Source organism: Rhinolophus ferrumequinum, chromosome 17 (assembly GCF_004115265.2).
Source record: "Rhinolophus ferrumequinum isolate MPI-CBG mRhiFer1 chromosome 17, mRhiFer1_v1.p, whole genome shotgun sequence".
In the NCBI taxonomy this organism is placed as follows: domain Eukaryota; kingdom Metazoa; phylum Chordata; class Mammalia; order Chiroptera; family Rhinolophidae; genus Rhinolophus; species Rhinolophus ferrumequinum.
Window position 1 is genome coordinate 49,232,145 of NC_046300.1, and position 17,797 is coordinate 49,249,941.

The 17,797-nt window shown below is 37.6% G+C and overlaps 1 protein-coding gene across 2 annotated transcripts; it reads right to left on the bottom strand.

Annotated features, from left to right (window-relative positions):
- Positions 1 to 913: 913 nt before the first annotated feature.
- SELENOK (selenoprotein K) lies at positions 914 to 7,061 on the bottom strand. Of its 2 annotated transcripts, XM_033131444.1 has the most exons (5): positions 6,931 to 7,061; positions 3,917 to 4,007; positions 2,406 to 2,486; positions 1,706 to 1,792; positions 914 to 1,438 (listed from the first exon to the last, which is right to left on the bottom strand). In XM_033131444.1, the coding sequence occupies exons 1-5, from the start codon at positions 6,947 to 6,949 to the stop codon at positions 1,435 to 1,437; spliced, it is 282 nt and encodes a 93-aa protein (XP_032987335.1). In that variant the 5' UTR covers positions 6,950 to 7,061; the 3' UTR covers positions 914 to 1,434. The 2 variants fall into 2 exon arrangements, with proteins under 2 accessions (XP_032987335.1, XP_032987336.1); XM_033131445.1 differs by lacking the exon at positions 914 to 1,438 and having other exon boundaries at positions 1,702 to 1,792.
- Positions 7,062 to 17,797: the final 10,736 nt, after the last annotated feature.

Consider the following 17,797-nt stretch of genomic DNA (forward strand, 5'->3'; position numbering starts at 1 on the left):
GAAGGGAGGTCGGCGAGGCCGTCATTGAACGGATGTTGCTGCGATTGATTCTGGATGTAGCGTGACAGCAAGGTGCAGTACTTGATTTTTGTTGTGACAGCTTACCATGGACTAGCCAATAACCGGCATCTCATGTCGTCCTCACACCTGTCTTTTCTCCTGATTTCCAGACACCATACATAGGACTCCTAGTTCTCATACTTCACTGGTTGTGCTCAGTCCAGACTCTGATGTTAGGGTTCTCTGGAGCTAGGTCTCCTCTCTACACATTCCTTGGATGACTATCCAGTTTCATGGCTTTAAACATGAAGATAATTCCCAAATACGTAATTCCCGTGTGGACCTCTCCCTGAGATTCGGACTGATGAATTTGGTATCTTTACTTGGATGTCGAAGGCATTGCAAACTTAAACATGTCCAAAATGGAACCAACCCTCCCCCACCCCCCCAAAAAGCAACCAAAAACAACCTACTCCCATTTTAACCATCTCAGTAATTATCACTTTGATTACATCCCCACTTCCTGGCAATTAGGGTTGAATAAATACATATAAAATGGATATAAAAATGCTTTTACCTGAACACTTTGTTTTCAAAGCCTGTGAAACACTGTAAGTAGAATTATCTGTACTATTCATTCTTCCAGTAATTATTTCAGTGCCTATTACATGTTGTCACTGTTCAAAATACTGGGGGTAAAGAAGACAAAATCTCTAACCTCATAGGGCTCCATCCTGGTAAAAGAATGTGAGTTACCAGGATTCATTCGGATAGGGGTTAAAACCTAAGCAACAGTTTAGAATAATTTCTCAAGATAGCTTTGAAGTTCATGAATCTAAAGGCCACCTAGCCAATCTTCATTTTGTAGCTCACTTTTGTTGATTATGGCTTTATAAATACCCTGATAATTATATCTGGTAGCAAATCAAACATTTTATTAAAGATTCATGGAACAAATACATTTCAATACATTATTATACGCATACTACTGAAATAAATACAATGTGACTTATTTATAAATGGAAACAAATTAACAATGAACACTTTCAGAAGTTGAAAATGGTGACACTAATAGTACTAAATACATCGCCTTTTATTTTCCTTCAAATTGGAGTTTTTGTGTTTCAATTATATAAAGATTAGTCAGTTTTGTAACCTAAAAATATTTACTTATTAAAAGTGTATTAATCCTTTCATAAACTATACAAAATGATAATGAGACAAACATGTGCATTTATAGAACTGCATCAGTCATGCCAGATCCCTGCGAGGGAATTCCCAGCACAACCTCATTCGTCTGTGAGGACACAGAGCAATCCCTGTTTAGACGTACACATTCATCCACTCGTCCAGCACGCTCAGCTCTCCCCTGCTTGATGGTTTCCTTCTGCTACGAATGTGCATGTCCAGTTGTCTGCTTCTTACAGCAGACATTTACCTAAAAAAAAAAATAGTCATAATAATTAGTTGCTAATTATTAATCTGTATCTGTATGAGAAATCCACCATTACATGTTATAAAACCTATTTCAAAAGACATTTGGATAATAAAGCCAATGGATTTTTCAAGGGTTAAGACAGAAATATTTTTCCAAATAATGATGTCTGAGTAATTACAGAATGTCAGACTTGTTTTCCTAAAGACCTTCCTAAGGAGGCATTTTCAAAATGAAATCCCTGCAGAATAATTTCAGATTTGAAGTTACCTTCCTCATCCACCAGCCATTGGAGGAGGATTAGGCCCACGCAGATGATTAATTCGACCCATTCTTCTGGGGGGATTTCCTGGGGGCCTAAAAAAAGGAAAAGTTAATTTCTACTGTTTAGTAGACATTACTTCAATTGGTTCCTTTTAAACACTCAAATAGACCCTTTATTTAAAATAGGAACTACCATTTAGGTCAAAACTTTAAACCCTTTTAGGGACCAGATACATGAAGCACATGAGGAAAGTGAGTCCTCCTGTGCTTCATGTATCTGGTCCCTACAAGGATGAACCCACCAGCAAGCACCGTCAGTAAACGCCTAACTGAAACCCAGCTCCATCTGATTTTCACATGGAAACACAAGCCTAACCCTTCGCTACTTGATCTTTTGAATTTTTAATTATCAGTTGGAAATCCAGATTCTAAAATGAAATCTCTAGGTTTTAATGTTGGCTCTCAGTTTTCAACCTGTAATTCAGGTATTTCCTATAGGATATTTGATGTACATATTAGCTTTGCCAAATTAACTCAGATTATCAAATCACAGGCATCTTGACTTAATTTACAACAATGCATTAATTTTGTGAAATAGAATTTAAACTTTTAATTTCCATGTGTCTGTCTGTCTATCTATCATAACTAATTTAGTTAAAATATACAGAGGGGTGAAAACATCTATTATCAATCTAAAAAGCTATACCCTTTTCCATCATCATATCTGGAATCAGATGAGTTTCCGTAGCCTTTCTTTTTCACATCTTGCTGAAGCAGAGTTTTGAAGCTGAAACGAGGGGCAGAAAACAACAGATCACTTCCAACATTATAAAATATAACGGTTTCGTGGTTTCAACTGTCATCTCTGTGAGACGACTGAACTAACTTAGCTTCAAACCCACTTTTCAAAGCCGTCTGTACAATACCATCTAATGCAAGCACGTCTCTAAACAGAACGTGCTATGTTCTGTGCCAAAGCCACCCTTCCTTGTCCTTCACCCCACCTTTCTTCCTCTACATCAGCTGTCAGGTCCCAGAGTCTGTTTTTACAGCACTGCACACATTAATTGCTCCTGCATTTCCCCTGCCGATACCCTACCCAATGTTACCTTGGAGAGGGAGGGGCTGAGGGTAGTGTGCCAGCGGCACAGATGCCCTGGGAACCCATTTAAAAGAAATTTTCTTTATTTGTGAAAGGGAAAGAATTGAACTAAATTAAAACCATATTTTTAATAAACAACAGGGAGCAGGTAAATTTGTAAGAGACTAAAGAAGAGTTGCACTGGGGAACTTAACTTTGAGCCTCTCTTGTCCCATTTTTTACCTATGGAACTGATTCTTCCATTTTACCCTTCCTAATTTATGCTACATGCAGCCAAAAGATGAATCTTTCTAAACCAAAGCAATAATCAAATTAAGCATAAAGATCACAGACTGACTTTCAAACTTTTCTGCACCTTGGTGTTGCTTCCACCCGGAGTAACTTCCTTTGATGTCCACCTCCCACAATCATGCCCGCCTCAGTGCCCCTTGCAATAGGAAGATATTGACTGCTAGTAAGTCAGTAAAGAGACTGTCTCCCACATCTTTGCATCCCCACAGTTCTCTACCCATAAGACGCTCAAATATATATTCAAACTTAGGATAAGTAAGACTTGTTAGTAGTTGATGAACAATTTTCATAAAACAGCATGTGAAAGACCAAAAAATGCATTTAACTAAGAATTGCTTGAAATTATAGTGAAGTTTAAATTGTTGTCTCCTCTGAATGATTCTAATCCTTCATTAAAAAAAAAAACTTGATTACTTGGGAGCTTTTTTTTTTAATTAAGATCTAATTTCCCTTGTTTACTTGTTGTGTAATATTGAATACAATTTGCATATACACACGAAAGCCATGAGTAGCAGAGTGAAAGTGAGGTGCTGTCATTTGGCATTAAAATCGGCAGGCCTGGCTCCATAGCTGCAGGTTGAAATGGTCACCAAGGCTAAGATATGGTCAAGCTTACTAACTCAACCAACAGATTCATAACCATAAGATGTCCTCTGGCAGCTTGACCACCACACAAGTATTCACTTCCCTTAGTATCGCTAGTAACAAAAAAAGAATTAAAAACAGCTTTAAGAAAGCGGAGCCCGTTTAAGATACGCAACAAAATGTACCTATTGTACTTCTGGCGACTTAGCTGGGACTATTAAGAGCATTACTATACTTACAACAAAACCACGAACTCAGCTATCCCCCAGAAGAAATCTGTTATAAAAGATAACCTCCACGGGGACTGACTCCGGCTGTCCAACACTTGTCCTACAGACAATAAAGAAACTTGAGTTAGTGCTACAAATCCCTGACACAAGACGCATTACATTAGGTAACAATCATAGACTCAGTTTTCAACTCGTGTATTGTTCCAAATGGTCGACAAATGGAGAGGTCTGTTATATGCACATCATTCTAAGGAAGGGTTCAGGGAAGTAAAGCTCTGTGGTATAGGGGTCATTCCTTAAATTTGTCAAATGCTTTCCTATAGTTTGTAATTTTGATGGGTGACGATTCATTCAAGTATTTTTCCTTTTTTTTCCCCTTTTTTAACTGTGTAAAATATACACAAAAATTTTACCATTTTGACCATTTTTAAGTGTACAGTTCTATGACATTAAGTATATTCATATTGTTGTATAACTGTCACCACCATCCATCTTCAGAACTTTTTCATCTTCCCCGACTGAAATCCTATACCCATTAAACACTAACTTCCCATTTCTCCCTTCCCCTAACCCCTGGCAACCACCATGATTCTACTTTCTGTCTCTATGAATTTGACTTCTCTAGAAACTTCATATGAAGAATCATACAATGTTTGTACTCTGGTGACCAGCTATTCCACTTAGCATAATGTCTTCAAGGTTCATCTATGTTGTGGCATGTGTCAAATTTTCCTTTTTCTTTTTAAGGTTGATTAATATTTCTTTGTATGTTTGTACTACATTGTGTTTATCCATTCATCTGTTGATGGACACTTGGGTTGCTTCCACTTTTTGGCTATTGTGAAAATGTTCTATTCTCCTGGGTGTATAAACATCTGTTTATTCAAGTATTTTGAGGGAACAAGTGGGTAAATATAAAAGAATGCTCACAACACTTCCACTTTCCTAAATGTGTTCAAAGTATTTCTTCACTTGCAAAGCCTCTTGCCTGTATAAAAAGAGTGCTTACACATATTTTTAAAAGTCTTTAGAATCAGTTATTATGATAAAATTTTATAAAACAAAGAATCTGTGTGCTCTAAGTAGTTAAGAGAATTCGGCTTGTTCATCAAAATGACTACTATTTTTCCGTAAAAGGACACTGTTGATTCTGATTATAGACTTCATTTTTATATTAAGCAAAAATTGATTTATTTTTCAAACCACTTTAAACAGAAGATACAACATAAAAAGTTAGTGCTCTAGAGTTTCAGCCTTGCAAATCAAAAGATCAGAATATTTTGGGAGAAGACCTGTCAGCTACCTCTCTCCATTTTCCTAAGGACTTCTCCATGCTCACTTTCATCCCTCTGGCCAGGGTTTACTTTCAGGTATATCCATTCATAGAGACATTGAAGAAAAAAGGACTACATGTAAAGACAGAACATATGTGATAGGTTTGGTTCTACCTCTTACTAGCTCTGCTTCCTTGTCTGATGGGACATTTTCCTTCTCTGAGAAGAAGCATTCCAGGACTAATCATATAGGATTGATTGTTGGGGGATAAAAAAGTCGTTTGACAGTTAAGAGAATTGTTTTGTCAACTATGAAATGCTGGTAAATACAGTCCTTCTAAGAAGACAGATCTAACTGGAACCCGTCAGTTCTTCCTTTGATTCTAAAGAACCTATTGCATCATTCTGTCTTGCTGTTTGCACTTTCCCTCCTAGTTTCTGAAGGCAGAACCGCCTCCCACCCCCGCCACCCCCACCATCCTTAGAGGGAAATAAGTTGTTTGAATGCAAATGGCATTTCTCACCTATGAGACTGAACTAAAAGGCCCTAATAAATCCTTTGTTATTTATGTGGATCAAATACGATAATGCATACACAGTAAGACATACTACAGAGAATTACTCAATAATGCATAAACAGAAGCTGCGAGCCTTAACCACAACGGATAAAACACAAAGTCTGCAAGTGCCCAAAACGGACATAAAATTTTGATTTTATTTTAGTGTGTGTACGTGTGTGTGTGTCCATCAACATACCTGTTTCAAAGATTTTTAAGTGGGAGACAAGGAGAGAGATTTTGAAGAGCAAAGAAATGCAAAGTGCACTCTGCCAAAAGGCTTTTCAGAATCTTAACTATCTCCGAAGATGAACAGATGACTCTAACAGAACCAGCACCTAGTTCCAGTGACCTATGCACCACTTGTGAAGATTGCACCAAGACACTTATTTCACCTGAGTCAAACAGGTGGTCAGGCCTGTCACATTGTCTTTTCTCCCCAGTCATTTTCTTTGTGGAGTCACTGAAGTAAGTCCCTCTGATTCTCCATTCCAGGAATAATTAACTCGCTTTAGAGGGAGTGGTGCTTCTTCCTGTGCCCCTTGAAATTAGGACAAAAGACTACGTGTGTGACTAGCTACCCTCTCCTGGGGGGAAAAGCTCACGCAAAACTTTCATCTAGTTATCTTGAAGTTACACAGGCCACATATAGTTGACAACAGCCAAGACGCTGACGTCAGCCTACCTCGATTCAAACCAGGACTGTGCCGTTAACCGCCTCCGTGATCCGGGAGAAGCGGTTTAATGTACACGCGCCTCACGGCCCATCGCTAATACGGGGAGAATAGAACCTTAGCTGAGTAGCGCTGTTCTAAAGACTGACTGAGCTGATAAGCGAACAACGCTAACACAGTGGCCCAGGCATGCCTGCTACGCAGCTGCTGTTCACGTTATCACTAGTTAAGGACGCAGACGCCCGAGAGGAGACACCCCTTTTCGCGACACCCGCAATCAGCAGCCCTAGCAGAACGAGGACGCTGGGCTCCCGGCACAGTCTCCACGATGGGGACCTCGGCCCTTGCCCACCGGCTTACGGACCATCGGCGGACGCGCCGCAGGCCCGGTCCCCTCCGTCTGGGGATCCGCCTGGCTGCGCGGCGCCAAGCCCAGCGGGCGACGGTGGAAGACACCCGAGATCCGGCCTCCCAGGCCAGCGGTCGCCCCCGGAGCTCCCCTCGCCCCCCAAACTCACCATTCGAGATGTAAACCATCTTGCTTCTCGTTCCCCGCCTCCGGGGCGACTGAGGAGCCCGGCTCTGGATCTTCCTCCTCGCCCGCCCTTTAACGTCATAGATCCCGACTAGACAACACGGAAACGGAAGAGGGAGGTGGACGGAGCCCATTGGCTGGCCAGACACGCCCCCGACGGCGTTTGGGGTTCGTCACGCCGGCGACGACCGCTGAAGCGGAGGCTGACGGGTAGGTGGCCGGATGTGATGTTAGCGCTTGTCCTGTTCGCGGGTGGTTGTCCGTGTCCTCTCTGATTTGATTTTGCGGAGCTTACTCGCACCACCGGTGAAAAGAAGCTGCTTTCTAGTTGTGTGACAGGCCCAGGGATGGGAGAAGGAAGGCTGCCACGCGTGCCGTGGATAGGAGAACCGCCGGCTTAAGGACGTGCCTTAGCATTTTCGAGAAGTGTTGGTATTTGAGGATGTGGAGGAAAGTGCCTTTCGTGCTTAGGCGGTGACCAAGCGATAAAGAGGTTTATTGTCAAGCCTTTGGGATTACACAGGCACCTGCTGGATGCATTGTTTTCTGTTTTAAACCATTGTTTCTGCTCTTGGTTCACCAGAAGGGACTGGCGACTTTTAATCGGGTCTTGTGAGGCAACTGAAAAATACTGTAGCACGCGCGAGACCTTTGTCTGCTTGTTTCTTGATGGCCGCTGCATGCCGGCATTGCAGAGGTGACAGACAAATAAGATGTTTCTTGGTCATTGGTTTACTAAGGACATAACTATGTGCTGATGTATATTTACTCTGCTCCATCCACTGGGTTACTTTATGTTCCTTGAACATGGAAAACTTGTTGTTTCAAGACTTACGTACTTGGCTGTTCTGCGAAGTCCTCCTAATGGTTGCTGCTGCTGCTTTTTTTTTTTTTTTTTTCAGTTCTCAAGTTGTATCCTCTCATCAGAAGGTTACTAAAATGAAACAAAATTACATTCAGAAATAATTACATTTTTCATTTAACAGTGTTGGTTAAGATTGTAAATATGTTCTAATATCTGAATAATTGAAGATTTAACTCCATGTTGACTCTTGGGAGCATTGTCCCCGCAAAAGTGCTTAATAGGACAAGACAACAGTCTTTATTTCATTTGAAATTTTTGCAGCACAAGCATAGAGGATCATTTTTGCAAAAATATTGGAGGAGGGGGCCATTAAATTTCCCAAAGACCTTTCTTAATCTGGGTCATGCTGCCATCATCTCTTAACCTGCTCTATACTCTAGTTGCCTTCTAACTGAAATCCCGACTTCCACCTTTACTAGACTTGGTAAGCAGTTTTTCACACTGCGTTCAGAATGATCTTCAAATGGAAATCATCTCAGTTTACAACAATAAAATCTCCATGATTACTTTCTTTATAGTACTTACCACATTGTGAAATATTTCTTATTTATCTGATTATTGGTTTCATCGCTCTTAAGATACTATAAGATCTAAGTGATCAGAGACCGTACCTACCTTGTTCCCTTTTATATCTTCAAGGTTTATCATAGTCCTTGACAGGTAGTAGGTACTCTGTATTTGGTAGGGCAGGGTTGGGGGTGAGAAAGAAATATCTTTCTAAAAGTTCCCTAAAAAACTCCCCAATCACCAAAGGAGGAATAGAACTAATACTGAGATCTCCTGAGTACCAGATTCTGATAGGCTATCCTTTCGTCTCCATTTCTGAGATTTAATGCAGTCATTTCCTAATGAACCACCTCTAGTCTGTCCCACTTCGTTTCATGCTATATTGAGCTGCCTGGTTAATCTGATCTTGTCTGTTTCCCCGCTCACAATCTTTCCTTTCTCCCCACTACCTGACAAATAATTCCCAGCCTCCTTGGTCTGGAGACTGTTGAGGGCTTCCCTGATACGTTTTCTTAGGTTTATCTCCCTGACTTCTAATTTCCTAATAGACCCCTTGTTTTCCTTCCTTATTGCTTCTGCTCATGTATTTCCTCTGATGGGAATTTTCCCTACCTCCTAAAATCTCATCCATCCTTCAAGGTGAGGCATGTGCCTATCAAATGAAATAATTAATGTGAAGACTTTGAAAAATTTTAAAAAGTTATGTAATTAGTACAACATGGGGTTGAGAACAAAGATAACATTTCCCCTCTTGCCCTAACCTTTAATGTAGAGAATTGCATGTTAGCCACTATGTAGTCATGTGTTGCTATGGAATAGTTGAAATGTGGCTAGTCAATGGAGATATTCTCTGTGTGCAAAATACATACTAGATGAAAAAGATGTAGAATGAGGAAAGTAAAATATCTCAATTTTTAATATTGATTACATATTGAAATAATATTTTGGATTAAAATATTTTATTAAAAATAATTTTGCTCGTTTCTTTTTATTTTTTTAATGTGACTGATAGAAAATTTTAAATGACATACTTGGTTCACATTAATGGTTTACATTACATTTCTGTTGGACACTACATGTGTAGAATGAAGACATTATTGGCCTGGCACAGAAAAGGCACTCAGTAAATATTAGTGAATGGATGAATGAATGAATGTTCTCAATAATAGATAGTATTTATATAGGGTTTACTCTATATTAGGCACTATTCTAAACACTGTGTATTTATTACTTCATTTATTCCTCACAACCGCAATAATAATAGCTAACATTTATATAGCATTTACCCTGTACCAGGAAATGTCCTAAGTGTTTTCCATGTATTGATTAATTTAAACCTCAACCATGTTAACTGGGTTCTACTGTTATTTTATAGATGAGAAAAATGAGTCATAAAGAGCACAAGTGACTTGCCCCAGATCATATAGCTGGTAAGAAGCAGAGCTGAGATTAAGACCAAGAGTTTGGATGTATAGTTTGTGCTGTTAACTCCCGTGCTATACCGCCTTTCCACACATGAGCAGAGTTATTGAAATAGGAGGATATAATCCAATGTGGTACTCAGTATAGAACGGGAGGTGGTTACTGGAGATGAATGTATCTTAGTGTTCTCAAAGTTGCAAAATAGATTCCCACAGTTTTTCTTTTGCAGACACCCTAAGCATAAAATTCCCTTAAGCATCTAGTTAAAAAGAAATAACAGACCTAGAAATAACAGACCTAAAAATGGAGTCACTTTTGCTAATCAGAATCAAGTCTTAGTACTTAATTGTAGTTTCAGCCTCTTCCAAGAGCGGGATTTTAAACCAATCAGTCTGGAATTTCCTGGTCAGCACTAGTGAGGTGATCTGCCTGAAAAGATCCCCTGCCTTCCCTTAAGCACCCTTCTACCTGCTAAATGGGATGCTGCCCAGTTCATGAATTACTTCATAAAGGCAATTAGATCTTTAAATTTACTTGGTTGAATTTTTTTTTTTTTTTTTTTAACATTCTCTAAGTCAATTACTTTCCCATCTCCGCACCAATTCCTTGGCCAAAGCGATGGGCAATTCTGAATGACAGCTACCTCTGGAGCTGGAGTCAATCCTGCTTACGTAAGCCACATGGCTTGGGAGGCCAAGAGGGAGAGGAACACAAGATAGTGAAGGAATAAAGGATCACATCAAAACAGTAAGATGCCTTCAATACTGTCTTTAGGGGATATTAAAAAAACAACAACAAGAAAAACATGGCATTTGTATTCATTAACCTTATATGTTCTTGTTCTTACAGTTATTGGTTTTGTATTCCTTATTTTATCTGGGCTCAGAAACCATAGCTCTTCAGTTGTCTTTTTTCTACCTTATACTCTTTATTGTTGCTTTTCACAGTTTCTTCTTCTTCTTCCTCTTCCTCTTCCTCTTCTTCTCTTTGAAGTTATGTAGCCTCAGACTGGTCATACTGTGCAAATCGGGCTTTTTTGAGCCAATAAGTACTTTATCCCTTCAGCTGAACTGATGGTTGTATTGCTGTACAAGTCACTTTATTAAACTACTTGAATTCATTTTCTGCATCAAAATGGGAAAATGTTCATAAAAATTCACAGTGGATTAAAATTCTTCCTTGGAGAATTTAGTTGACTAAAAAGTTGGGATTTCATCTATAGTCTCAAAGCATATCACCAAGTTAATTACACCAGGCTCCAGGTCCAGAAGTAGCTTTCAGTTTCATTAGTGAGCCTGTGTGATTCAATAGTCTATTGTTAAATGAAAAAGGAGTAGATTCAACCTTGTGGTTCCATTACAGGAAGAGAAATACTATTCCAATTATAATTTCTAATCTTTTAAACTCATGATCCAGTTTTAGCAATCTTGGCAACTGTAATGGAAACCTTTATAGTGATAAATGGAAGGGAATACTTGTTCAGATTTGTAAAATAAAACCATGAGAGATTTAGGTGTTGGTTGCCTTGTATCCTACGGTCTTGGACTGACTATTAGCAGGAAATTTTTAATATTTTTAAAATTGTATTCTATAGTACAAAAAAAATATATTTTTTCTAAGCCTTATCTCTAGCTCCCTAAAATGGAGTAAAGCAATATAACAAGTGTACAGTCTATTGCTGTCTGTATAAGTCTCAAGATAACATTGATTTTTATATTTAAAAAAATTAGAGTATAGCTATATGCCCATTGATTTTAAGAAACATCATTTATTATTCTTATTCACTAAATGGTTTGGAGCAGAGCCTCTGATAGTCCTTAGATATTGTTTCTTTTAAGATGATACCTGTATATAATATAAAAACCAAAAGATAAAAATGGATATTCCATGAAGATCAAGTCTCCCATCTTCCCCTGTTGCAGGTTCTAAATTTCGATCCCATAGCTTAGAGAGGCTGATAGAAGAACTGCTTGGTCAATAGTAACCACCGTGACAGGTTCACCTCTGCAGTTCCATCTTCTATTGGATCTTGGCCAAGCAATTCCTCATTCACTAGCTCTTTAATGTTTTTAAAACATTTCCGCCCATTATTTTGTCCAGATTTTTTTTAGTTGTCCTCAGAAGGGGAATTAGTACAAATTAGTAATCCTTGGTAACAGAAGTGGAAGTTGATGTATTTTACAAAATGAAAATGACAATTTAGTTTAGGTCTCGATTCTGTTATTTATATATGAATAAAATTTCTAGAACAACTACTGTTTTCCTAATACAGTCAAAACACATTATTACTTATAAACACAGTTATATGTAGTAAACTAAAATGCAAAATAAAAGAAGTATTTTGCCAATAAACATTCAGCTTTTAATTTTTCTACAGCCAAACAGATCAATAAAATCTTACTTTGGTTTGACATTCTCAGTCCTTTTAATGGCAAGTTTAATGAAAATAGGTTTATTTTATACTCTCCTAGGGAAAAGTTCTTTATGGCCCAGTGATGCCTTTCCTTTGAAAGATTGTTAGGTAACCTCGAAAGGATACTTTTAGGGTGGTTGCTCTGGCCTCAACTAGGTGGCTAAACAGTCTGTTGCTAATGCCTCAATATCACTTTATTTTTTTTCTTACTAATTATATAAGCAGGTTAATATCATCCAAGGTCAACTATAGTTCTCAACTTCAAAAAAATCCTTTTTCCCTTTTTCACAATTATCAGTAATTCATCTCGTCTGCTATGAAACTTGAACTTATTTTTGATGGGAAATATGAAATAGTACTCCGAAAGTGGAATCTGGCAACCGAAGAAGTGTTCTTGATGTTATTTCCTCTTTTCATTTTGAATGCATTTAGCTACTCCTTAGTGGCACCCAGTCTTTCACATTCAAACTGAGACATTTCACAAGTATGTTGGAAACCATATGTGCAGAAAAGGGGAAAACCAAATGGAAATGGATATAGTTACCTTGGGTTGCTGACCTGTTTGGTCTCTTTAGTTCCTGTGCCATAGTCAGCTGCCTGTCAAGGAAGGGAAGCAGATGTAGAGGCTTCCAACAGGGCTGGCGCACAAGGCAGAGAGCAGCTGCTCAGGCTTACTGCTGTAGCAGTGGTGGCAGCATAAACAGTTCACACTGGATTTAATAGGCTATCTGGTTATTGGAGAGCTAAGCTTAGGACTGTTCCTCCATGAGGAAGCCACCCAGAATCTAATCATTTCAATCCAGTCACTATTTTTAGAATTGTAAATTCCAAAGAAACCTTACTGAATTACACTTTCCACCATAAACCTTGAAAATGTTCATATCTTAACCCAGCATTTCCATTTCTAGAATTTATTCTAAAGAAACAATGAGAGGTGTTCAAACAGATTTATGTGCAAGGATGTTTATCTCAGTGTTATTTGGAATGAAAAAAAGGAAAGCCATTTAACTGCAACAGTGGGGGATTGGCTAAATTTTGGAATGCAATAGCATACTGTACACCAAAATAATGGGAAACCATGCATGATATATTAAGTGAAAAAAGATTACAAAACAGCATGTGCAGTATGATATCAATGCAAAACTTGATGCATTTATATGGGCGTACACTAAAAATGGGGTTATGGAAGCTAATTTTTTTCTTTGTCCTCTTCTATGTAGTTCTCAAATTTTGTACAATAAACATTCTTTTGGTAATTAGAAATAATTTTTTAAAATTACATTTGTTAGAAACAGTTTATTTCTAGTTTCATTTTAATGGCTTGGACAATTCTTAAAAGTATTTTTTTCTAGCTAAAATGTAGAAAATTAATAACCAATGAGTTTACTCAAGTAGTTGTTAACTTTTGTAGACATTTAAAAGGCCATTTTGTTTGACAAAGTTGTCTTTGCTTTTCCTGATTGCTCTTATACACACAAGTGTACACATTGACACCCCACTCAAGTGAGTTGGTATTTTTTTATTTTTCCTAAGTGTGAATAGAGTCTAGTAAGAACCAAGTAAACATACTTGCAAATCCCTTGCTAGGTAGCTCAAAATAATCCTGACTGTTGATCAAATCGAAGACTTACATGTTCAAATTTTGTGAATGATCTATCTATTGGTAAGGTTACTGAATGAAAACATCCGTTTAAAACATGTGCTTTTCCAGAGAGTGCTATCATACTTCTACATAAAAAATTTTAAGAAGAGTTGAAATAGGTGCTGTGGGCCTTTGTAGATCCTTAATCCTTCTTTGGGTAGCTATCTATAGATATTAGAATCATTTTACCAGTATTTTGACTGTGCTGAAAAAAAATGGCCTATGAAACATGGAAACTTAAGAAGGAGTTTGGTATGATGACAAAAAAAATCTTGAAACAAACAAATCCTCAAAATAAATGAACACAAACAAACCCAAAAGGTTGCTGTATGAGTGATCTAAACTGCCTTCCTTTAATAGAATTTAGAGGGTATAAAAAATACACTGTGGCAACTGAGTCTTATTTTCAGGGGACGAAGTCAGAGCTGAACTCACTGATTTTTGCCTCCCAGCTGGAAGGCGTTCTCTGGAAATAACATGCTGGGAACTGATGCTGAAAATAAGTAATTTTTAAAAGAATGGATACAGAGAAATGCAAGACTTGAGTTGCCTTCAAAAACTAAGTAGAAAAGGGCTGCCAAGACCCTGGTTTATGCCTAGGCCCTACAAGGACCAAACAAATTTGGGGAGATCTGTCTGCAGAGTGCTCCCTCTCCCCCCACAGTGTGTCCCAGAATATCCTTTATGGATGGTTTGTGTTCTTCAGCTCTCCCAATAAGCAGTATTTCAACTTTTAAGGATAGAGAAATGATTTTTTAAATCAAGACTACAGAAGGAAATGGTTTTCTTTGATCCTCTGGGTAACATGAGGCCTGTTTAAGAGCTTGCCTGGTGTTTATGATATCACACACACACACACACACACACACACACACACACACAACCCTCTGGATTCTTCACAGTATTCCCTTTTCTGATAAGCTGTAGATTTCAGGAGAGAGCTTCAAAAAAGTTTGGGACATTTTATTTTGTTCTGGATCTTAAAGATCCATTAAAGTATTCAATCACCCCTCCTATTAATGCAGTTAAACTTGGCATTTTTTAGGCTTTTACTGTGTACGAGTCTAGGCAATGGCACAAATAATAATAGCTAATATTTATTTACTATTTCGTACCAGGTACTGGTCTAAGCATTTTCCATAAGTAAACGTTGTGTTGAATTAGCAATACTTATGGCTTGTGATTAATTATTTTTGTCTCCCACCACTCCTTTACATTTTGTTCAGTGAGGCTAGCTCTTCTATACTCTTAAACGAAAACTTGGACTTTTCCCAGGGGCATTTGTTGAAAATTATTAAAAGCTATTGATTAACTTTATGACTGCCTGAGGCAGTGAGTAACTTTTGTTAGGACAAACAACACACTAACCAAAAAGCTTAACAGGAAAAAAATCTGGGCATCCATAGGAGCTGTGAAAAGCTCTGGCATATTCTTGGGAACCTAGAAGCCCACCTGTATGAGCAGGGCTATGCACATGCTAATGACTGATTGCATATTTAAGAAATATCTAAGAAGGCCCCAAGCTCTCACCCCCAGATTATCGTGGGACTTTGCAGGAGCAGGAAGTGAAGGATAAGGCAGAATTACCAACTGTTTGACTGAAAATTGAAGGCATGACCCAACACACACAGGGTGCTTCAACAAATAGTAGGAAGCAGATTGTTTCCAGACACTTAAAGAAATCTGTGAGCTGATCAATAAGCTAACTGAGCGGAGACTTCAGTGGCTACACGTGACAAAGAATGCTGCCTGTACAGAATTAATTTGGAAAAGGCATTAAAACAACAAGCAGCAACAATTGGAGGTGGGGGGAAGACTCTTATTTGTAGAGTTGCTACATTATATTATTTTAAGTGTCCAGTTTTCAACAAAAAATTATAAGACATGCAAAGAAACAAGAAAGTATGACTTGCAGATGGGAAAAAACAGTAGAAATTATCCCTGAGGAAGCCCAGATATTACATTTACTAGACAGAGATTGTAAATCAGTTATTTTAAATATGTTCAAATAGCTAAAAGTAACAATATTCAAAGGACTAAAGGAAGTTATTAATATGATGTCTCAACAAATAGAAATATTAATAAAGGTAAGCTATTTTAAAAAAGAACCAAATAGAAATCTGCGGAGAAAATTACACTCACTGAAATAATTCACTAGAATGAGTGCTCAATAGGAGAGTGAAGCAGGCAAAAGAAAGAGCGAACTTAAAGATATATTAATTGATATTGTCCAATCTGAGGAACAGAAAGAAAAAACAATGAAGAAAAGTGAAGAGTTTCAGAGATGTGTGGGATACCATCAAGCATACTAATATTTGCAAAATGAAAGTCACAGAAGGACAGGAGAGAAACAGAAAGAAGATTTGAAGAAATAATGGTCCCAAACTCCCGAAATTTGATGACAAATATTAATATATTCAAGAACTAAAATAACTCCAAGTAAGATAAAATCAAAGAAATCACACCCGGACATATGATAATCAATCTGGGTTTAAAAGACAAAGACAAAGAGAGAATCTTGAAAGCAGCAATAGAGAAGTGGCCGTTCACAACAAGGAATCCTCATTGCGATTTATGCTCGATTTCTCATTGGAAACCATGGGGGCCAGAAGTCAATGGGATGACCTAGTCAAAGTGCTAAAAGAAAAAGATTGTCAACCAAGAATTGTACATCCAACAAAACTATTTAAAAAATGAAAGCAAAATTAAGACATTTTTAGATAAACAGAAACTGAGAGAATTCACTGCTATAAAATCTTCCCTACAAGAAGTACTAAATATCATTTAGTCAAACAAGAAGACATTAGACAGTAACTCAAATCCGCATGAAGAAATAAAGTGTATTAATTTCCTAGGGCTGCTGTAACAAATTACCATAAACTGTGTGACTTAAAACAAGAGAAATGTATTCTCTTACATTTTTGGAGGCCAGAAAGCCAAAATCTGGCAGGCCACATTCCCTCTGGAGGCTTTAGGGGAGAACCATTCTTTGCCTCTTCCAATTTCTGATGGCTGCCCAAAATTCCTGGGCTTGTAGCCACATCACTCCAATCTCTGCCTCTGTCTTTGTGTTGCCTTCTCCTCTTTGTCTGTCTTATCCTCTATGTGAATCATTAGACATAGGGCATAGCTGGATAATCCAAGATGATGTCATGTCAAGACCCTTAATTACATGTATAAGGTAACAATCAAATGATTCCAAATAAGGTAACATTAAAAGTTCTGGGAGTATGACATGGACATATCTTTTGGGGGGCACAATTCACCTTTCCACAATCAATAAATGTAACTACATAGGTAAATATAAAAGAAAATATAAGTGTATTTTTGTTGGTAACTCTTTTTTCCTACTTATTTGTTTTAAAATATAACTGCATTAAGTAATAATTATAAAATCTGTATTGATGGGCAAATAATATATAAAGATTTAATTTATATGACAATAACAGCACAAAGTGGGGAGAGGGAATGGAACTATATGGGAGCAGACATTATATACTAATGAAATTAAGTTGGTATGAATTCAAATTAGATTATTAGAAGTTAAGATGTTAATTATAATACCCAGAGCAAAGACTGAGAAAATAATTTAAAGTATGTGGTAAATGAAGCAATAAGGGAATTAAAGTGCCACACTATTAAGTATCTATTTAACATGAGAAGTCAGTAATGGAGGAATAAAAAAACCAAAAGAATAAGACATATAGAAAGCAAATAGCAAAAAGGTAGACATAAAATGTGAGTGGATTCAGTACTCTAGTTAAAAAGCAGGTATTGGCAGAATGGTTAAAAAAGATAAACACATGATATATGCTATCTACAAAAGTCACATTTAGATTTAAATACACAAAAAAGTAAAAGGATAGAGGAAAAACACACACAAAAAAACCATGCAATCAGCAACCAAGAGAGAGTTGGAATGTCTACCAGACACAATAGATTTTAAGACAAAAAATGTCATTAGCGATAAAGAAGAATATTTTACAATGATAGTCAATCCA